Source organism: Passer montanus, unplaced genomic scaffold (genome assembly GCF_014805655.1).
Source record: "Passer montanus isolate IOZ18808 unplaced genomic scaffold, ASM1480565v1 scaffold101, whole genome shotgun sequence".
NCBI classification, from domain to species: Eukaryota; Metazoa; Chordata; class Aves; order Passeriformes; family Passeridae; genus Passer; species Passer montanus.
Window position 1 is genome coordinate 1583693 of NW_024356616.1, and position 20560 is coordinate 1604252.

The 20560-nt window shown below is 65.7% G+C and overlaps 1 protein-coding gene across 15 annotated transcripts; it reads left to right on the plus strand.

Annotated features, from left to right (window-relative positions):
- Nucleotides 1–337: 337 nt before the first annotated feature.
- On the plus strand, nucleotides 338–20490 carry CAMK2B (calcium/calmodulin dependent protein kinase II beta). Of its 15 annotated transcripts, none has more exons than XM_039715781.1 (21): nucleotides 338–494; nucleotides 2654–2748; nucleotides 5572–5631; nucleotides 5777–5831; nucleotides 5921–5986; nucleotides 7920–7992; nucleotides 8402–8504; nucleotides 8988–9071; nucleotides 9466–9560; nucleotides 9739–9861; nucleotides 9944–10027; nucleotides 10578–10620; nucleotides 11107–11181; nucleotides 13510–13550; nucleotides 13637–13708; nucleotides 15483–15527; nucleotides 15730–15781; nucleotides 18117–18192; nucleotides 18291–18385; nucleotides 19011–19245; nucleotides 19315–20490. In XM_039715781.1, exons 1-20 carry the CDS (start codon nucleotides 430–432, stop codon nucleotides 19241–19243), a joined length of 1635 nt encoding a protein of 544 aa, XP_039571715.1. In that variant the 5' UTR covers nucleotides 338–429; the 3' UTR covers nucleotides 19244–19245; nucleotides 19315–20490. The 15 variants fall into 15 exon arrangements, with proteins under 15 accessions (XP_039571715.1, XP_039571735.1, XP_039571725.1 ...); XM_039715801.1 differs by having other exon boundaries at nucleotides 15733–15781; XM_039715791.1 differs by having other exon boundaries at nucleotides 13513–13550.
- Nucleotides 20491–20560: the final 70 nt, after the last annotated feature.

Below are 20560 nucleotides of genomic sequence, written 5' to 3' on the forward strand. Positions count from 1 at the left end.
CGGGTTTGGGGTCCTTTTTGGGGGGGGTAAGATTTTTAAGAGGATCTGGGTCCTGTTGCGGGGAGTGTGGATGCGAGTCTGGCTTTGGGGTCTTGGGGGGAGTCTGGCCACGGGGCTGTTTGTGGGGGGACACCCAGGAAAGGACGTCGGGATACGGGGCCTTTAGGGCTGGGGGTTCATTACCCACTGCCGGGGGTAATTTGGGATAAAGGGGTCCCGGGCTTTGGGGTGCGGGGTCTGGCAGTGTGCATCCAGGGGGGATCCCCCGGCGCGCGGGGGCAGCTCGAGGTGGGGGTGCCCGGCGGAGGGGGCCGGGGGGGATCCCGGGCGGGGGGCGGNCGCCTCCCCCCGCCCCCCCGCGCCGGGCGGAGCCGGAGCCGAGCGGAGCCGGTGCCGGGGCGGCTCATTGCGGCGCGCCGCGGCGGCAGCATGGCCACCACCGTGCCCTGCACCCGTTTCACCGACGAGTACCAGCTCTACGAGGAGATCGGCAAGTAAGGGCGGCGGCAACCGGCCCCGGTCCCGGCTCCGGCCCCGGTTGGGGGGGGTGGGGGTCGGGAAGCCGCTCGGTGCAGACGTGACGCATCCCCCCCCCCACCCCAATCCTTATGGACCCCCACCTTTAGGCTGCCCTGGTGTGTCCTCATCGGCCAGCCCTGAGACCCCAGACCCCTCCTCCAGCCCTCCCGGTGCCCTGCAGTCCCCAATCCCCCATCCCTGGAGACCCCCCACTCACTCAGTCCTTACAGCTGCCCTTGACCCTGTGGGCACTCCATCCTTGCAGACCCCCCAACCCCTCCCCACCATTTTCACAGGTTCTCCCAGCACACCTAATCCTGCCCCTGCCTCCTGCAGACCCCCTCAGTCCTTAAAGCCCCCCTTGCCCCCATTCTCACAGACCCCCTCATCCCCACAGACCACCCCCCAAGTTCCCTGCTCCTTATAGATCCCCATCCCTCCAGATCCCCCCAAAGCTCCCACCTGGTGCTTACAGCCCCCTGCAGACGCCCCCCATTTTCCAGACCATCCTTGAGTATTTATAGGCACCTGCTCCTTTTAGATCTCCTCCCTTTTCAGAGCCCCCTTTGCCCCTCACCCTGATGGATTTCCCCATCCCTCAGCCCCCCCATTTCCACAGACTCTCCCCCATCTCCACAGAACCCCCCCATTCCCCCCATCCCTCTGCTCCTTTCAGACCATACTCCCCCCATCCCCTATTAGACCCTTTTGGGCCTTATATAACTCCCCAAATCCACTCCCCCTTCGGGTCCTTACAGACTCCAGCCCTCCCGGGCCCCCCCGGGCCCTAAAGCCTCCCAGGGCCCCTCTTCTGCCCTGAATCCTTCCAAGCCCCCCAGCCGTGCCCCCCCATCGTGGCCCCCTCGGGTGGGTGTTGTGGGGAGCTGAAGAGGGGCCGATTTTGGGGGGATTCATTTGCCCCCCAAGGCCGTGGGGGTTGCAGTTTCCCCCCCATGCACGGGCTGGGGGTAAAATGAGGGGAGCAGGAGGGGGTCAGAGCTTTTTTGGGGGGGTGCACCCCCACCTGCCTAGGTCGGGGGGCTGTAGTCCCTCTGGGGGTGCCAGCAGGGGGAACACGGTGCCAATCGGGGGCTGTTCTCTCGGTCTGCCCAAAATCCAGCCCATCCTGGTTGCCATGGCAACGTGGTCCTGTTTCCCCCTTCCCATCTCCCGGTGTAGCCTGCCAGCCATCGCGCATGTGTCCCCCCCTCTCCGGGCTTGGGGGGGGATTGCTCTCGCCGGGGGGAAACTGAGGCACGGCTCGGGCCACAGCGGTGTGCCCCCCCTCAGGGACTGGCACCCACCGTGTCCCCCCTGCCCTGGGTGCCACATGGGGAAGGGAGGGGTCGGGGACTTGGGAACCCCCTCTGCTCCCCTGGTGGTGAGAGGGTCCCCAGTGTTGGGGCCAGCACGGGGCCCTCGGTGCTGGGGACATGGGGACACGGGGCGGTGGCAGCAGAGGCCCTGAACCCTTCCCGGGGCACACGTCCCACGCAGCTCCCAACGCGTGGCAGGCCTGGGGTGCTGCTGCTCTCAGCCCTGTCCCCAGCCTGTTTTGGGGATCTCCTGTGCGTGCCCAGCAAGGGAGGGGCCTGCCAGGCAGGGGACAGGCAGGGACAAGGCTCCTGGAGGGGGGACAGGAGCTGGTGGCACTTGAAGGGGCTGCCGGTGCTTCTGCCTGGCACGGGCACGACCCTGCTCTTCTCATCTCTGTCCCTGTCCCTGGGGGGGGGGGACAGCTGGTGGCTGTCCACACTCGGAGCTGGGTCCTGTGCCCCTGTTCCACCGCCACTACCATCATCACCATCACCGCCACCACGGCCACTGCTGCCATCCGGGCCACCCACTGTTCCCATGGCAACGAGCTGCCGGTGCTGGATCCTTCCTGCGACCCCCCCCTCCCTCCCGCGGTGCTGCGTGGCACCGAGCCCCCCCCTCCGCCCTGCCACCCCCCGGTGCCCCCCCGGCAGGGCCCCGTGTGCCAGGGCCTCCCTCCCACCCGTGCCGGGGTTCACCCCCCGCTGCTGAGTCACGGTGGGCGCAGCCCCCTGCCCCGGGGTGCTGAGTCACGGGTGGGAGGCCCCCCCACGCACCCCGGGGTGCTGCGGGGCGTGCTGAGCCCGTCCCTCCCCAGGGGAGCTTTCTCGGTCGTCCGGCGCTGCGTCAAGCTCTGCACCGGCCATGAGTACGCCGCGAAGATCATCAACACCAAAAAGCTCTCAGCCAGAGGTAGGAGCCCCGGGACCACCCCCAGCACCCCCCTGGCACCCCCGGGGCCACTCCCGGACATGGATGGTGCCTGGGATAGCCCCTGGTGCCCCTGGCAGGTGTGACACCCCTAATTCCTCTGGTGTCCCTGGCACCTCTGATACCCTTGGTGTCCCTGGCACGTGTGACACCTCTGATACCCCTGGTGCCCCTGGCAGGTGTGACACCTCTAATTCCCCTGGCAGGTGTGACACTTATAATTCCTCTAGTGTCCCTGGCATCTCTGATACCCGTGGCACCTCTGATACCCCTGATGCCCCTGGCACTTCTGACACCCCTGGTGCCCCTGGCACCTCTGACACCTCTGGTGCCCCTGGTGTCCCTGGCACCTCTGATACCCTTGGTGCCCGTGATGCGTCTGATCTGCACGTGTGACAGCTGTGACCCCAGCGGTGACACCGGGCGCGGTGGGAGGGAGGGGTGAGTGCTCCAGGGGTGGGGTCTGGCCCTGTCCATCCCCGTTGTCCCCCTGCTGTGTCCCCCGGTGCCCCTCAGTGTGTCACCTGTCCCTGAGGGGTGTCCTGCAGGTACGCAGGTGTGCAGGCACAGGTGTGAGCTGGGTGTGTGCAGGTGTGAGCTGGGTGTGTGTGCAGGTGTGAGCCCTGTGTGTGCAGTGTGTGTGCGTGCACAGGTGTGTGTGTGTGTGTGTGCACAGGTGTGTGCTTGGTGTGCAGGCAGGTGTGAGCAGAGCGTGTGCACAGGTGTGTGTGTGCGCTTGGTGTGCAGGCAGGTGTGAGCTGTGTGTGCACAGGTGTGTGTGTGTGTGTGTGTGTGCACAGGTGTGTGTGTGTGTGTGTGCACAGGTGTGTGCTTGGTGTGCAGGCAGGTGTGAGCTGTGTGTGCACAGGTGTGTGTGTGTGTGTGTGTGTGCACAGGTGTGTGTGCACAGGTGTGTGTGCAGGCAGGTGTGAGCAGCGCGTGTGTGCTGGCACACGGGGGTGGGCAGTGCTGGGTGTGAGCACAGGGGCGTGTGCTCACACTCAGCACGGGGGGTGCACAGGTGTTGGCAGGTGTGGGATGTGTGACAGCGCGGGGGTGGGCACGTTTGGGGCGTGCACCTGGGGGAGAGGCAGCAGAGTGGCACGGGGGGGTGTTCTGTGTGTGCACATGTGTGTGTGAGCTGTGTGTGTGTGAGCTGTGTGCACAGGTGTGAGCAGTGAGTGGAGCGGTGCACACACGTGTGTTTATGTGTGTGTGTGAGCTGTGGGCACAGGTGTGTGTGTAAGCAGTGAATGGAGCAGTGCACATACGTGTGTGAGCTGTGTGTGTGTGAGCTGTGGCACGGGTGTGAGCAGTGAGTGGAGCAGTGCACACACGTGTGTTTATGTGTGTGCACAGGTGTGAGCAGTGCACACATGTGTGTTTATGTGTGTGTGTGAGCTCTGTGTGTGTGTGAGCTGTGTGCACACCTGTGCACGTGTCCATGTGCCCTTGAGTGCAGACACATCCAGAGGTGCAGCTGCACACCTGCACACACCTGCACACACATGCACACACCTGCAGCGTGTTCCTGCCTGTACCCACATGCCCACCCCACGCCTACATGCACCCCTGCACACCCCTGCACACCCCTGCACACGCCTGCACACCCCTGCACACACCTGTGCACAGCTGCATCATGTTCCTGCCTGTACCTACATGCACACCCCACCCCTACCTGCACACACCTGTACCCACACACACACCTGTGCACACCTGCACACACCTGTGCACACCTGCACACACCTGTGCACACCTGCACACACCTGCAGCGTGTTCCTGCCTGTACCCACATGCCCACCCCCCCCCTACATGCACCCCCGCACACCCCTGCACACCCCTGCACACGCCTGCACACTAGACACATCCAGAGGTGCAGCTGCACACCTGCACACACCTGCACACACATGCAGGAACCACCACGCACAGGGAGCAGCTGCACACTCCACGTCACGTACAAACACAGGCACAGCCACACGCACACACCTGTGCACACACAGCCACGGAGCACACAGAGGTACACACAGCTACAGGCACACTCACGTGTGTGCACAGCTGCAGGACACGCACACCCATCACAGGTACAGCCACAGGTGAACCTGCACACACGTGCACACATCTGTACCTGTGTACAGGCATGCACAGCCTCACACATGGGCCCACAGGTGAACCTGCACAGCTGTGCACACCTGCAGCGTGTGCCTGCTGTACCCACACACACACCTGCACACACCTGTGCACACCTGCACACACCTGCAGCGTGTTCCTGCCTGTACCCACATGCCCCCCCCCCCACCTGCACACACCTGCACACACCTGACACCCCTGCACGCCCCGACACGCGTGCACAGCCCGCAGGTGCAGCCCCCAGCCCTGCCCGCAGCGCACACCCCCAGGGCCAGGTGTGCTCCCCTCGCTGGGGCCGGGCTGGGGGCGGGTTTGGGGGGCTGGGGCGGTCCGGGCCGGCGCCCCCTGACCCCTGCCCCCCCAGACCACCACCACCCCTACCTGCACACACCTGTACCCACACACACACCTGTGCACACCTGCACACACCTGTGCACACCTGCACACACCTGCAGCGTGTTCCTGCCTGTACCCACATGCCCACCCCCCCCACCTGCACACACCTGACACCCCTGCACGCCCCGACACGCGTGCACAGCCCGCAGGTGCAGCCCCCAGCCCTGCCCGCAGCGCACACCCCCAGGGCCAGGTGTGCTCCCCTCGCTGGGGCCGGGCTGGGGGCGGGTTTGGGGGGCTGGGGGGGTCCGGGCAGGCGCCCCCTGACCACTGCCCCCCCAGACCACCAGAAGCTGGAGCGCGAGGCGCGGATCTGCCGGCTGCTCAAGCACTCCAACATCGGTGAGTGGCCGGGGGCTGGGGGCTCCCAGCGCCCGGGGACGCCCCGGGGGTGGCACAGACACCCGCGGGTGCCACCTGCAGGGGCTGGGACGGGGCACCCGGGGCTGGCACTGAGCCCGTGCCTGTCCCCGTGCGCTCCCCACAGTGCGGCTCCACGACAGCATCTCCGAGGAGGGCTTCCATTACCTCGTCTTTGACCTGTGAGTGGGGCAGGGGGCTGCCAGGGCTGGGGGGGGTCTCGGGGGGCGCTGGGGCTCTCGGGGTGACGCGGTGCCCGGCTGTGTTCCAGGGTGACGGGCGGAGAGCTCTTTGAGGACATCGTGGCACGGGAGTACTACAGCGAGGCCGACGCCAGGTGAGCCTTCCCCCCCTCCAAGCACCCCCCTAAAGCCCTGGACGCCCCCAGCCACCCTGCCCTGTGCCCTGGGGGGGCTGCAGGGACGGGGCAGCTGCAGCAAGGCAGGCAGGGGGGCACCCAGCGGGATGGGGGTGCACCCCCTTAGCCCCCGTGCTCCTGTCACCCCTCCGCTGGCTCCGTGCTGCTGCTGGGTGGGGTGGGGCCCCCAGCTGGGGCACCCCCATATCCCACCGCCCACCCCCCCATTGCCCCCCCCGGCACTGTCGTGAGCTGTGCAGGGGGGTGCTGGTGGCAAGTGGGGGTCCCCAGGGCCCCTGGTGTGCTGTCCCCCAGCCCCCCAGTGCCCTGTGTGCCGCCGTGTGCCCCTCCCCGTGGTCTCTGGGCTTTCACAACATTGTTTCTCCCCCTCTCTCGTTCCCCCCATCTCCGCCCCCCGCCCCGTCCCTGTGCCCCCCATGAGCTCTTTGCCCGCGTTCCTCCCACCCATCACTTTGCCCCTGAGCAGAGGGAGCCGCAGGTCAGTATCTGGGGGGGGCCGGGGGGGCCATTTCCCCCTCGCTGCCCCCGCTTCCCGGCCCCGCTCCGCTCCTCAGGACCCCGCTGTGGGCCTTTCTCCTCACTCTTTTTTCTCCCTGACCCCCCCTTTTTTGCCCCCCCTCCATCTGTGTGTCCGTCCGTCCCACCGCTGCCCTCCGCTCGCTGCCCCACCCCGGCCCTTGCCCTCTGTTTTGCCTCCTTGCCCCCGAAATGCCTCCTCTCCTCCCACCCCCCTCTCCTGCCTCTTCCTCCCACCCCCCCTGCTCCCCCAGCCAGGCGGGGCCCCCCTTCACCCCCATTTCAGGCTCTCATCCCCTCGCTCCTTCCCTCTTTCTTTCTTGTCTCGTCTCCATCCGCCCCCCCATGCCCTGTTCCCCCCTTCCCCCGTGAGTCCTGTCTGGGGGATCCCAGTGTCTGGGCGGCAGCAGGGATGGGGGGCTCCCGGGGGGGGACAGGGGTGGGCACAACAGCACCCTTGGGGTGGCCCCCGTGGCTCTGTGCCACGGTTGGAGCTCACCTGGTGGGCACTGAGGGGTGCCCAGGCAGTGGCTGTGACCCCCAGGCAGTGACTGTGACCCCCAGGCAGTGGCCATGCCCTCCAAGATGACCCCCAGGTAGTGACCATGACCCCCAGGATGACCCCCAGGCAGTGATCATGCCCTCCAAGATGACCCCCAGGAATGACCATGCCCCCCAGGCAATGACCATGATCCCCAGGATGACCCCCAGGCAGTGGCCATGACCCCCAGGCAGTGGCCATGCCCTCCAGGATGACCCCCAGGTAGTGACCATGACCCCCAGGTGGTGACCATGACCCCCAGGCAGTGGCCATGACCCCCAGGATGATGCCCAGGCAGTGGCCATGACCCCCAGGCAGTGACCATGACCCCCAGGATGATGCCCAGGCAGTGGCCATGCCCTTTAGGATGACCCCCAGGCAGTGACCATGACCCCCAGGATGCCCCCCACGCAGTGATCCCCCAGGGATGATCCCACAGCTGTGACCCCAGTCAGTGCCAGCCCTGGGGTGCCACCCCAGGGGTGATCCCCGAGGGGTCACTCCCAGGCAGGGATGTGCCCCAGGAAGCAGTGACACCCTCAGGGATGGCCCCTCCTCGGGCAGTGACACCCCCACAGGCGTCCCCTGGGCAGTGACCCACCCCTGGTGGGGCTGTCCCCGAGGGTGACCCCTCTGTGTGACCCCCCCAGGGGTGATGCCCCAAGGCTGACCCCCTGGCAGGGCACAGAGGGGCTGTCCTGCACACAAACCCGAGGTCACTGTTGTTTTTGCCAGCCCCCCCCGGGTGCAGGAGGGTTTGGAGGTGCAGGTGGGGGACAGGGGTGTGGCAGGTGGGGGGCAGTGTGCCTCTGACCCCCTCCCGTTTGCACGCAGCCACTGCATCCAGCAGATCCTGGAGGCTGTCCTGCACTGTCACCAGATGGGGGTGGTCCACAGGGACCTCAAGGTAAGCATGTCCCCCCACCCCCAGCCGTCCCTGTCCCCCTGCCCAGTTCCACAAGCTGGGGGTGGCCTGGTGGCTTCTGGGGACTCACTGACATCGTGCTGGGCTTTGGGGATCCCCTCAGCCTTCAGCACTGCCATCTGCCTTTCCAGGGGATGCACACGTGTGCCCCAGCTGTGGCAGGGTGTGTGCTGCTGGGGGGTCTCACATTGCCCCGGGGGGAGTGTGAGCTGCTGGCGCGGGGGGCACGGGGCTGGGAGCAGCTGGAGCCTGGCTGGGGGCTCAGGGCAGGGCACAGGAGGGTGGGTGGGATGGGGGGGATGCTGGGATGAGCCCAGCGAGGCACAGGAAGACCCTGAGTGTCCCCCCCCGTGTCTGTGCCCGGTGCTGCCCGTGCCCGGTGACCGCGCAGCCCGAGAACCTGCTCCTGGCCAGCAAGTGCAAAGGGGCAGCAGTGAAGCTGGCAGACTTTGGCCTCGCCATCGAGGTGCAGGGGGATCAGCAGGCCTGGTTTGGTGAGTGCCATTGCCCCCCTGCCCCCCACAGCCCCTGCCCTGTGTCTGCAGTGTCCCTCCATGTCCCCCGAGTCCCTGCTCCGTTCCTGCTGTGTCTGCCCCGTGCCCACCCTGCCCTGTCCCATATCCACCGTGCCCCTGTGCCCACAGCATCCACCCCATCCTGTCCCATTCCCAGCATGTCCATGCCCGTGTGCCCTCAGCATCCTCTGTGCCCACCCTGCCCTGTCCCATACCCACCGTGCCCCTGTGCCCACAGCATCCACCCCATCCTGTCCCATTCCCAGCATGTCCATGCCCGTGTGCCCTCAGCATCCTCTGTGCCCACCCTGCCCTGTCCCATACCCACCGTGCCCCTGTGCCCCCAGCATCCTCTGTGCCCGCCCCTCCCAGCACATCCTGCCCCCTGTCCCAGTCCCGTGTCCTTGTCCCCTCCCCTGGTGGCTCACCTGTCTCCTCACCCTCTCCGTGTCCCTGTCCCAGGATTTGCTGGCACACCTGGCTACCTGTCCCCCGAGGTGCTGCGCAAAGAGGCCTATGGCAAACCAGTGGACATCTGGGCGTGTGGTAAGAGCCAGTCCCTGCCCATCCCCTGCCCAGTCCCATCCTGATCCCTGCCCCATCACTGCCCAGTCCCTTTCTGATCCCATCCCGCTCCCATTCTGGCACTTTCCAGGCTCCATTCCAGTTTTATCCCATTCCCATCCTTGTATCACCCTCCTTCCCATCCCATTTTTATGCTGGTCCCAGTTCCTGCTCCAGCTCTGACCCCATCCTGGGGCCATCCCGTGCCATGTGCCCTGGCAGTGCCACGCTGTCCCCTGTCTGTGCCACCCTGGCAGCACAGGGGACAGCCCACGTTGGGAATGATCCCTTTGTCACGGGGACACCGCAGGGCTGGAGGGAGCCTGGGGTGCTTTGGGGTCCCTGCACTGCCCTAACCCCACTCTCCCTGGCTCAGGGGTCATCCTGTACATCCTGCTGGTGGGCTACCCGCCGTTCTGGGACGAGGACCAGCACAAACTCTACCAACAAATCAAGGCTGGGGCCTACGATGTAAGTGCCCAGTACCAAGGTGTATAATGTGAGCTCTGGAACCTTCTGGGACCCGCAGCTCTCCTCAGCAGGCAGAGCCCGTGGTGGCTTTGGTGGCTGGCTGGGGGTGTGGAGCGGCACAGACGCCATGGGGCTGCCCCTCCACAGCTGTCACCCCCGTGTCCCTGTGCTCCCCCAGTTCCCTTCGCCCGAGTGGGACACGGTCACGCCCGAAGCCAAAAACCTCATCAACCAGATGCTGACCATCAACCCCGCCAAGCGCATCACAGCCCACGAGGCCCTCAAGCACCCGTGGGTCTGCGTAAGTGCCCGGTGTCCCCCCGGGGGTGGCAGCCCAGGCCAGTGGCCCTGGCACCCCGTGCTGACCCCGCTGTCCCCCGCAGCAACGCTCCACCGTGGCCTCCATGATGCACAGGCAGGAGACAGTGGAGTGCTTGAAAAAGTTCAACGCCCGGAGGAAGCTCAAGGTGAGGGGGCTGCTGGGGACAGTGCTTGTCCTGCCAGCACCACCCTGCCCCTCCCTGGGGCTCTCCTGGGGGACCCCTGCCCCCTGCCCCAGCACCCCTCAGGGCCTTCCCGTGCCCTTCCATGGGGCACAGTCCCTTCCCATGGGGGGTTGCAGCCCCACTGCTGTGCCTGGTGCCCTGCTGCTGCCTTTGGTGCCATCCCAGTGGCACAGAGTGTGGCACGGTCCCACCCTGCCCCTGCCCCACAACCCACACCCTGTGCCCCACTGCCTGCTCCAGGGCTCCATCCTGCCCCTCGTCCTGCAAACCCCTCTGCCAATTCCCAATTCCCAATAATTCCCAATTCCCAGTTCCCAATTTCCAATTCCTAATTCCCAATTCCCAGTTTCCAATTCCCAGTTTCCAATTTCCAATTCCCAATTTCCAATTCCCAGTTCCCAGTTCCCAATAATTCCCAATTCCCAGTGCTGTGGGCCCCCTCCTGTACTGTCCCACCCCTCATCTGTCCCCCTCCATCCTCCCCTGGCTCTCACGCTGCCCCTCCCCACAGGGTGCCATCCTCACCACCATGCTGGCCACCAGGAACTTCTCAGGTAAGGGGGGGCTCCCCGTGGCCGGGGGGGCCGGGGGCCACAGTCCCCCCCTCCACGCCCCGCCGGGGGGGCCGGGGGCCACAGCCCCCCCCTCCACGCCCCCCCCCCGGGCCGGTGCCCCCCTCTCTCTATCTCGCTGTCTTTCTCTCTTTCTCCCCTCCCTTCCTTAACCCCCCCCACCCATTTTTTCCCCCCCATCGGTGAGGACGGGGCATGTGCTAGCCCAGGTGGGGGCAGGACGCGGCCCCCCCGCCCCACGCACACAGCAGCAGGTAGTGCCCGCTCCCCGTGTGTCCCCCCCGGCTGGCAGGGGGGGCGACACGGGGAGGGGGACACGACAACACCAGCCCCCCCCGGCCCGAGGCCAGGGTGATGGGCGCCCCGAGAGCTCTCTCTGGGGGGGGGGACGGCGGGGGTCCCGGCTGCAGCCCCTCCGCGCCCCCCTAACAGGAGCTCCGCTCCCTCTCTCTCTCTCCCGGCCCGCAGTGGGCAGACAGACCACCGCTCCTCCCACCATGTCGGCGGCCGCTGCCGGGGCCCCCCTGGGGCTGGTGGAACAAGGTAGACGCGTCCGCAAAGGGCCCCCCCCGTCCCAGCCCCGCTTGGTCTCTGTGTGTCCCCAGATCCTCCTTCTCCCGACCATCCTCTTCCCTGCCTCCCCACCTCCCCAACGGGTTTCGGGCGCCCTCCTCGGAAATGGCAGCGCATGCATGGCCCCCCACCCCTCCCCACCCCGGCACCGCACTGCCCCCGCAGCCTCTCCATCCCCCCGCTGGCACCAGGACACGCCGCTGTCCCCCTGCTGCCCCCGGGCAGGGCTCTCTGCAGCAGCCCCCACCCCCGAGGCGGGGCTGCTGAGTGCCCGACCTGGGCAGGTGGTTCCTGGAGGGGACACGCTGGTGGCACCCCCAGGTGCAGGCTGGTGGCAACCCCAGGTGCACTCTGGTGACATCCCCAGGTGCACTCTGGTGACATCCCCAGGTGCACATTGGTGACATCCCCAGGTGCACATTGGTGACATCCCCAGGTGCAGGCTGGTGGCATCCCCAGGTGGATGCTGGTGACATGCCCAGCTCCACGTTGGTGACATCCCCAGGTGCTCACTGGTGACATCCCCAGCTCCATGCTGGTGTCACCTCCAGGTGCACTCTGGTGTCACCCCCAGCTCCACGCTGGTGTCACCCCCAGGTGCTCACTGGTGTCACCCCCAGGTGCTCACTGGTGACATCCCCAGCTCCACGCTGGTGTCACCCCCAGGTGCTCACTGGTGACATCCCCAGCTCCACGCTGGTGTCACCCCCAGCCCACATCGGGGTCAATACAAGGAGCTGGGGTTGGGGGGGATGATTTTGGGGTGCATCCCCCACTGCTGCCACCCCCCTCTTGCACACAGGGGGGGCACACGGTGCATGGAGGAGGGGGGGGGCAGACGGGCTGCATGTCCTGTGTCCCCCCGTGCCCCCCCTGCGTCCCCACCCTGCATGTGCCCCCCGCATGGCCCCCAGCATGTGCCTCCCCACGGCTTCTGAGAGCTGCAGCCGGTGTTTGTGGTGCCGTGAAACACTCGGCGGGTCTTAAACCACCCCCACAGCCAGGGCTACCACTGGCCCCCCTGCCAGGGGTCCCCCTCTCCCGCCCCCCCAATTTGGCTCTGGTTTAAACCCCCACCTCTCAGCGCCCGCCTGCTTTCGGAGGAGGGACCGGGACCCTTGGGGACGCCCCGCTAGGGACTCCTGAGCAGACACAGCTCCCACGGGGGAGGGATGTGTGGGTCACCTCCCCCTCCTCCGGTGCCCAGGGGTGCCACCCTGCTGTCACCGGACTTGTCACCACACATCTCCCCCCGACTTGTGACGCCAACCAGGGGAGGGGTCCCTCGGTGTGGAGGAATGACGAGGATGCTCGAGGTGACGCCCCCTGCCCTCCACAGCCACTCGTGTCCCACCGTGTCCCCGTCGCCCCCTATTCCCCCAGTGGCCAGAGATCGTGGTAGCAGTGACAGATGCTCATCCCCGTGCCCGTCCTTGTCCCCCCTCCAGGGAGACAGGGGGGGCACAGGCGGCTGTCCCCGCCCCCTGTACTCAACTCATCTTTTTTATGTTCTTTTTTTATGTTTTTCCCCTTTTCCTCCTCTCCCCCCCTCCCCGTTTCTCTCTTGCCCCCCTCCCCACTCCTCTCTCTCGCTTTCCTCTCTGCATTTCTCCAAGGTAAGCCAGCCCTCCCCCCCCACGTGGGGGCCACCAGGATGGGGACCCCCCTCAGGTTGGGGGCACCTCCTTCCCCCGCTCTGAGAGCCACTGAGTTTGGGGGGCCCTTCCCTCCAGGATGGGGACACCCTGCCTGGATGGGGATCTCCACGGGTTGAGGACATCCCTCCCAGGGTGGGGACAGCTCCCCAAGGTTGGGGACCCCCCTGAGCTTGGGAACCTCCCACTAGGAGGGGGACACCCCCCAGGATGGGGATGGCCCCACAAGGTTGGGGAAGGCCCTCCCTGGGTGGGGATGCTCTCTTCCCCCAGGACGGGGACCTTCCTGAGGTTGGGGACTCCTCCAGGTGGGGAACACCCCTCCCAGCATGGAGAACCCCCCCAAAATGGGGGATTCCCTAGGATGGGGACACCCCACCCAGCATGGGGCCTCCCCCCTGTAAGGGAACACCCCCAGCATGGGGACACCCCTCAAAATGGAGCCCCCTTAGAATGGGGACACCCCTCCCTGCATGGGGACCACCCCTCTGAAATGGGGACCTCCCCCAGGACGGGGACAGCGCCTTGCTCGTGTGCTCCCCTCTCTGACACCGGGGTGGGCTCAGGGGGGAGGAGTCTGGGTTTGGGGGGTCCTGCAGCGTGCCCTGAGCAGGGGGAGCACTGACTCTGTCTCCCCCCGCAGCAGCTAAGAGCTTACTGAACAAGAAGGCGGACGGCGTGAAGGTGAGGGGCTGGGGAGGCTGGGGGGTCCAGGGGGGGATCCTTCCCCCTCCACGGAGCCACTGAGCCCCTTCCGTGTGTCCCTGCAGCCCCAGACCAACAGCACCAAAGGCAGTGCCGGCGTCACCAGCCCCAAGGGGACCCTCCCACCCACTGCTCTGGTAGGTGCCCCCTGCCCTGCGCCCCCAGACCCCCACCCGGCAGCTCCATCCCATCATCCCACCCCATCCCATCCCACCCCATCCCATCCTACCCCATCCCATCCCATCCCATCCCATCCCATCCCATCCCATCCCATCCCACCCCATCCATCGCCGCGTGCCCCCCACGCCTGGTCCTGGGTCACTGGGGAGGGGGTGTCCCGTTGTGGGAAGGGGCGTGCAGGACCTGGGCACGGGGTGACCCCGCTGGACAGAGCAGGTGGGTGAAGGGACAGCCCCGTGTCTCCCTCAGCCGTGGGGACAGTGACACGGGTGCAGGACACGGTCACGCGGGTGTCCCACGGAGGGACAAGGTAGGTCCAGGACACGGACACAGAGATGTTCCTGCCATGGGGACAGCAAGGTGGCTGCAGGGTAAGGATGTCCTGTGCCGTGGGGACAGCAAGGTGGGTGCAGGACACGAGTATGGGAGCAAGGTGGGTGCTTGTCCCATAATGGGGACCAGCCATAGGCAGGAGGAGCCTGGTGGCACAGGTGGGGAGGTGGCTGAAGGAAGGGGTGGGGACACCCTGCGGTGCCAGTGGCGAGGCAGGTGCAGGTCACAAGGACAGGGCTGCTGACTGACCTTGCAGGTGAGGTAAGTGCAGGATCCAGGCCTGCCCAGCTGGCACAGTACAGGCATGGCTGTCTGGAAGAGCAGGTGCTGGATTTGGGGGTGCTGTGGCAATGCCAGCAGCAAGGTGGGTGCAGGATGAGGGTGCAGGTGTGCCCGTTGTGACCTTTATGGCACAACAACAAGGGCAGGGGTGTGGTGCCATGAGGGCAGGATGCAGGCAGGATGATGCCCAGCTGGCACAGAGTGCTGTGCCCTGGGGAAGGTGAGCCTGGCTGGTCAGTGCGTGCAGGATATGGAGAAAGGGGTGCCCACCCCACACGGTGAGCTGTGGATGGGGGTGCTCAGGACGTGGGCACTGAGATGCTCAGCATCCAGACACAGGGACGCTTGGGATGCAGGCAGTGATAGTTGGGATGCAGGCACAGCAGTGGTCTGGGGGCAGGCTGAGGGATGCACAGGGATGCAGGCAGGGCAGCAGGACGGTTGGGATTCAGGCCCAGGGATGCCCAGGATGCTCGGATGCATGGTGAGTGCAGCCCCTGGGCACCGGGGTGCAGGACAGGGGCACGCAGGTGCCCCAGGCAGGGCAGCAGGACGGTTGGGATTCAGGCCCAGGGATTCCCAGGATGCTCGGATGCATGGTGAGTGCAGCCCCTGGGCACCGGGGTGCAGGACAGGGGCACGGAGCTGCCCCCCAGCCCAGCCCATCCTTTTGGCTCTGGGGGCAAGCTGAGGGATAGAGGCAGTGCTCGGGATGCAGGCAGGGCAGCAGGATGGTTGGGATTCAGGCACAGGGGTGCCCAGGATGCTCGGATGCATGGTGAGTGCAGCCCCTGGGCACCGGGGTGCAGGACAGGGGCACGGAGCTGCCCCCCAGCCCAGCCCATCCTTTTGGCCTCACTGCGTCTCTCCCCCGGCTCTGCCCACCTCTTTCCCCCCTTTCTTCCCCCCTCCATGTCTGTGAATTAAACCATTTGGCTTTGCTGGACTAATGACTCTCTGCTTCTCTCCCCCCTCTCTATCCCCTTCCCGAATCCGCTCTGGGTCTCTCCTCGCCCCTGTCCACGTGCTGCTCAATCCGTCCGTCCCCCTTTCGTTGTCCCCTCCGGGCTCTCTCGCTTCCCCCCACCCCGCCTGTCTCTCTCCCTTCTGCCCTAGGAGCCTCAAAGTACCGTAATCCATAACCCCGGGGACGGCGCCAAGGTACCGCTGCCCGCCTCCCGCTCCATCCTCCCCCAGCACCAGCCTTGGCACCCGTGCCAGCGGGGTCCCCCCCGCGCCCTCCAGCATCGCCGGGCTCCTGCCGAGCCCTGCCCGGGCCTGTCCCCCCCTGTCCCCGTCCCCTCCCCGGCGCCAGGTCTGACCCCCCCTGTTTGTGTCTCCCCCACCGCCGCCCTCCCGCCAGCAGGAGTCCTCCGACAGCACCAACACCACCATTGAGGACGAGGACACCAAAGGTGACGGGCGTGGGGGCGGCCGGGGTGCACTGGGGGGGTGCTAGGATGCACTGGGTTGCACTGGAATGGCGCTGGGATGCACTGGGAGGGTCTCGGAATGCACTGGGGTGGTGCTAGGGGGAGCACCTGTGTGCATCTGGAATGGTGCTGGGGTGACCCGGGGTGGCTTCAGGGTGCACTGGGGGTGGCACTGTGATGGGCGGTTGTGGAATGCACTAGGGTGGCACTAAGGATGCACTGGGATGCACTGGGAATGTGCTAGAATGCACTGGGTGACACTAAGATGCACCGGGGTGCACTGGAATGGCACTGGGATGGCACCAGGACGCATTTGGTTCACTGGAATGGCACTGGGATGGCACTGGGATGGCACCAGGACGCATTTGGTTCACTGGGGTGCACTGGAATGGCACTGGGATGGCACTGGGATGGCACTGGGATGGCACTGGCATAGCACCAGGATGCATTTGGTTCACTGGGATGCACTGGAATGGCACTGGGCTGGCACTGGGATGGCTCTGGGAGGGCACCAGGACGCATTTGGTTCACTGGGGTGCACTGGAATGGCACTGGGATGGCACTGGGATGGCACCAGGACGCATTTGGTTCACTGGGATGCACTGGAGCATCACTGAAATCCACGGGGACAGAGCTGGGGTGGCACTGGGATACACTGGGATGGCACTGGAATGCACTGGGATGGCACCAGGGCGCGTTGGGGTGGCACGAGGATGCACTGGGAGCATCGTGCTGGGTGGAATGCACTGGAGTAGAGCTGGGATGATGCATTGGCACCAGGATTGCACTGGAATTGCACTGGGATGAACTGGGCTGGGAGTGGCACGGCACCAAGGTGCAGCTGGTGCACTCTGGGGTGCTGGGGCAGCACTGGGATGCACTGGGTGGGATTTGGGATGGCAACAGGATGCACTGGGGTGGCACTGGGACATTTCTGGGAGAGTGTTCAGCACACTGGAATTGATCTGGCTGTGCTGGGCTGACACCAGGATTCATTGAGATGGCACCAGGATGGCACTGGGAGCATGCTGGGATGCACTGGGGGGCACTGGGAGGCACTGGGATGGAAATGGTATAGACTGGGACATGCTGGGATGGCAGTGGGGTTATTGAAAAGGCACTGGGATGGCACCAGTGATACTGGGACACAGCGGGGTGGGACCAAGAGCTGCTCTGGGTAGAACTGGGCCATACTGGGCTGTACTGGGATGCCCTGGGATAGCAGTGAGACACACAGTGTTGGCACTGAGACGTGGTGAGAAGTCACTGACACAAACTGGAGTGAACTCTTACACTCTGGAGTAGTACTGGGACATACTGGGATGGAAATGGGCGGTGTTGGAATGCACAGGGATGCATGGGATGGAACTGGGGTGAACTGGAATATACTGGAAGGGCATTGGGACACAGTAGGTTGGCACTGGGTTGCACTGGAACGCAGTAGGGTGGCTCTGGAGAGCCACTGGTGTAAACTGGGGCATGCTGGGATGCCCTGGGGTGGTACTGGAACACTCTGGGGTGTGACTGAGAGGAGTGGAATGGAGCTGGAATGGCACTGGAGTGCAGGAGGATTGAACTGGGGTGTACTGGGATGCACTGGGAAGCAGTGGGATGGCACTGGGACACAGAGCACATGAGCAGCTCTGGGATGCACTAGGATTGCACTGGGATGTATGGGGATGCATGGAACTGGGAGGGCACTGGGATGCACTGGTATGGCACTGGGAAACACCAGTATGGCACTGGGAAACACCAGTATGACACGGGGAAACACCAGTATGGAACTGGGACACACCAGTATGGCACTGGGACATACCAGTATGGCACTGGCTGTTTGGGGTGTGCTGGGATGGCAGTGGGATGTACTGGGACTCGGGGGAGTGGGGCTGGGAGCCACTTGGAGCTACTGGGCCATGCTGGGCAGGCACTGGGATGGCACTGGGCCATGCAGGGGTGGCACTGGGCTAGCAGTGACACGTGTGAATACTGGTGTGGCAGAGCTGGGGGGGTCCCTATCTGTCCCCAGGGGGTGTCCATCTGTCCCCCTAGTCCCTGTGTCTGTCCTCGAGGTCCCTGTGTCTGTCCCTGTGGTCTGTCCTGTCTGCCCTCATGGTCTGTCTGTCTGTCCCCACGGTCCCCGTGTTTGTCCCCATGGTCTGTCTGTCTGTCCCCAAGGTTTTTCTGCCCCCAAGGTCTGTCTGTCCGTCCCCGTGTCTGTCCCCATGCCTCCCCTTCACGTCCCACGCCCCCGCCCGCGGTGTCCCCGGGGGCTGGGGCGGTGACGGTGGCGGTGGCGGTGACGGTGGCGTGCCCCCAGCCCGCAAGCAGGAGATCATCAAGATCACGGAGCAGCTCATCGAGGCCGTCAACAACGGCGACTTCGAGGCCTACGCGTGAGTGGGGCGGGGCCGGGAGGGGCGGGGCCAAGCAGGGTGTGGTCGGGAGGGGCGGGGCCAAGCGGGGTGGGGCCACTCTCACCTGCTGCCTGCAGGAAGATCTGCGACCCGGGGCTCACCTCCTTTGAGCCCGAGGCACTGGGCAACCTGGTGGAGGGGATGGACTTCCACCGCTTCTATTTCGAGAACTGTGAGTACCCGAGCTGCCCTGCCCGTCCTGCCCTGCCCTCCTCTCCCCTCCAGCCCCAGCCCTCCTGGCTCCCTGCCTGCCTCCTTCTCTTGCCCACTGCCTGCCCATCCTGGTCACCTCGCCTGCCTGTCCCCAGCTTGCCCCTGCCGGGCCATCTGTCTGCTTGCACTGTCCCCATCCCTGCCCGTTCCCTGTCCCCATCCCTGTTCCATCCCTGCCCGTTCTCTGCCTCCATCTCTGCCTGTTCCCTGCCAATTCCCTGCTCCCATCCCTGCCTATTCCCTGCCCATTCTCTGTCCCCATCCCTGCCTGTTCCCTGCCACATCCCTGCCCATTTTCTGTCCCCATCCGTGCCCCTTCCCTGTCCATTCCCTGTCCCTATCCCTGCCCCATCCTTCCCCATTCCCTATCCCCATCCTTGCCACCATCCCTGCCCATTGCCTCTCCCTTTCCCTGCCAATTCTCTGCCCCCATCCCTACCCCTTCCCTGTCCCCATCCCTGCCCTTTCCCTGCCCATTCTCTGTCCCCTTGCCCTGCCCTATTCCTGTCCCTTTCCCCGTCCCTTCCCCTGCCCGTTCCCTGCCCGTTCCCCGCTGCAGCGGCGCTGACGCGGCCGCCCCGCAGTGCTCTCCAAGAACAACAAGCCGATCCACACGACCATCCTGAACCCGCACGTGCACGTCATCGGCGAGGACGCGGCGTGCATCGCCTACATCCGCCTGACGCAGTACCTGGACGCGCAGGGCCGGCCGCGCACCAGCCAGTCCGAGGAGACGCGCGTGTGGCACCGCCGCGACGGCAAGTGGCAGAACGTGCACTTCCACGGCTCGGGGGCCCCCGTGGCCCCGCTGCAGTGAAGGTGAGGCCGGGCAGGGCGTTCACGGGGACGGGCAGCGCTGGCGGGTGGCTCATCGGGGTGTCCCCGCAGAGCTGGCGGTGGCTGTCCTGGTTCCAGCCCGACGGAGACGGCGATGGGAGCCGAGCGGCAGCCGGAGCTGCGGCCCCCCCGAAGCACGCGTCCGCATGCCTGTCCCCCCCCTTTTACCCCAGCCCCTGCTCCCCCTCCCTCCTCCGGTGCCTGTGTTTGCAGAAAACAAAAAGACAAAAAAAAAAAAAAAAAAAAAAAAAGAAAAAAAGGGGGAAAACCCACCCCGATCCCAAACCCCCACCCACACCCCCAAACCCAACCCAGCCACTCGGCCACAGGCGAGGGCGCTGGGGGGCTCAGCCCCCCCCCTTGGCCCGTCTCTGCTGGGGGGGAAGGGGGGTCCCGGCCCCCCTCCCGGCTGTGCTCGTGGCGTGTTGCTGTCGCTGGTGGTGGATGTTGTTCTTTGGGCTCCGCTTTGCTCTGTCCTGCCCCAGCCCCTGTACATAGAGAGAGCTATTTATTTTTGAATTCCCACGGGGGTCCCCAGCATCGGGGGGCTGCCAGGGGGTGAGCGAGGTGAGGGGGGGGACACACACACACACACACACAGAGACTCTCTCCCCTCCAGCCCTGCCCTGGGAGCGCTGAGCCTGGGCACTGCCAGGCTCACCCTGCAGGGGCAGCCCCATGTCCCCAGCACCCCCTGCCACAGGTGCCAGCTCGGGGTGCCGGCAGGATTTGGCAGGGGGGACGTGGGTGCCACGTCAGGGGGCAGCCGGGGGGTGCTGGGGCCGGGGGTGGGGGGCTCAGGACGATCCAGCCAGCACTGACGCAGCATCGAAAGCACTTTAGACTAAGAGAATGGGTCTCTTAGGGGGCACAGGCTGCTCCGCCGGGCACCCCCAGCTCGGGGGGCACCGGCAGCACACCCTGCACCCCCCTCCCACGGCCGGCGCTCGGGGGGACCCGGCCCCCCCAGCCCCCCGACCCCGGGGAGGCTTCGCTCCACTCCAGGCACTCCCCAGGGCATCCCCACCACGCTGAGGGCTGGTTTTGGCTGGGGGGGAGGGGGGGGGCGGGGGACATTAATTATTTTTTAATTATTCCGATGATTTCTCTGCATGCCCTTTGCGCGGGAGCAACCCTCGGGCGCTAACGCTGTATGTTGAGGAGCTGAGCTGTTCCTGTCCCATGAATGCTGGTGGATCGTTGCCAAAATTTTTCTCCTTCCTCCCCTTTTCTCTCATTCTTTTTCTGTCTCCCCCCTCCCCAGCATATCCCGCCCCCCGTGCCCCTCCTTTTCTTT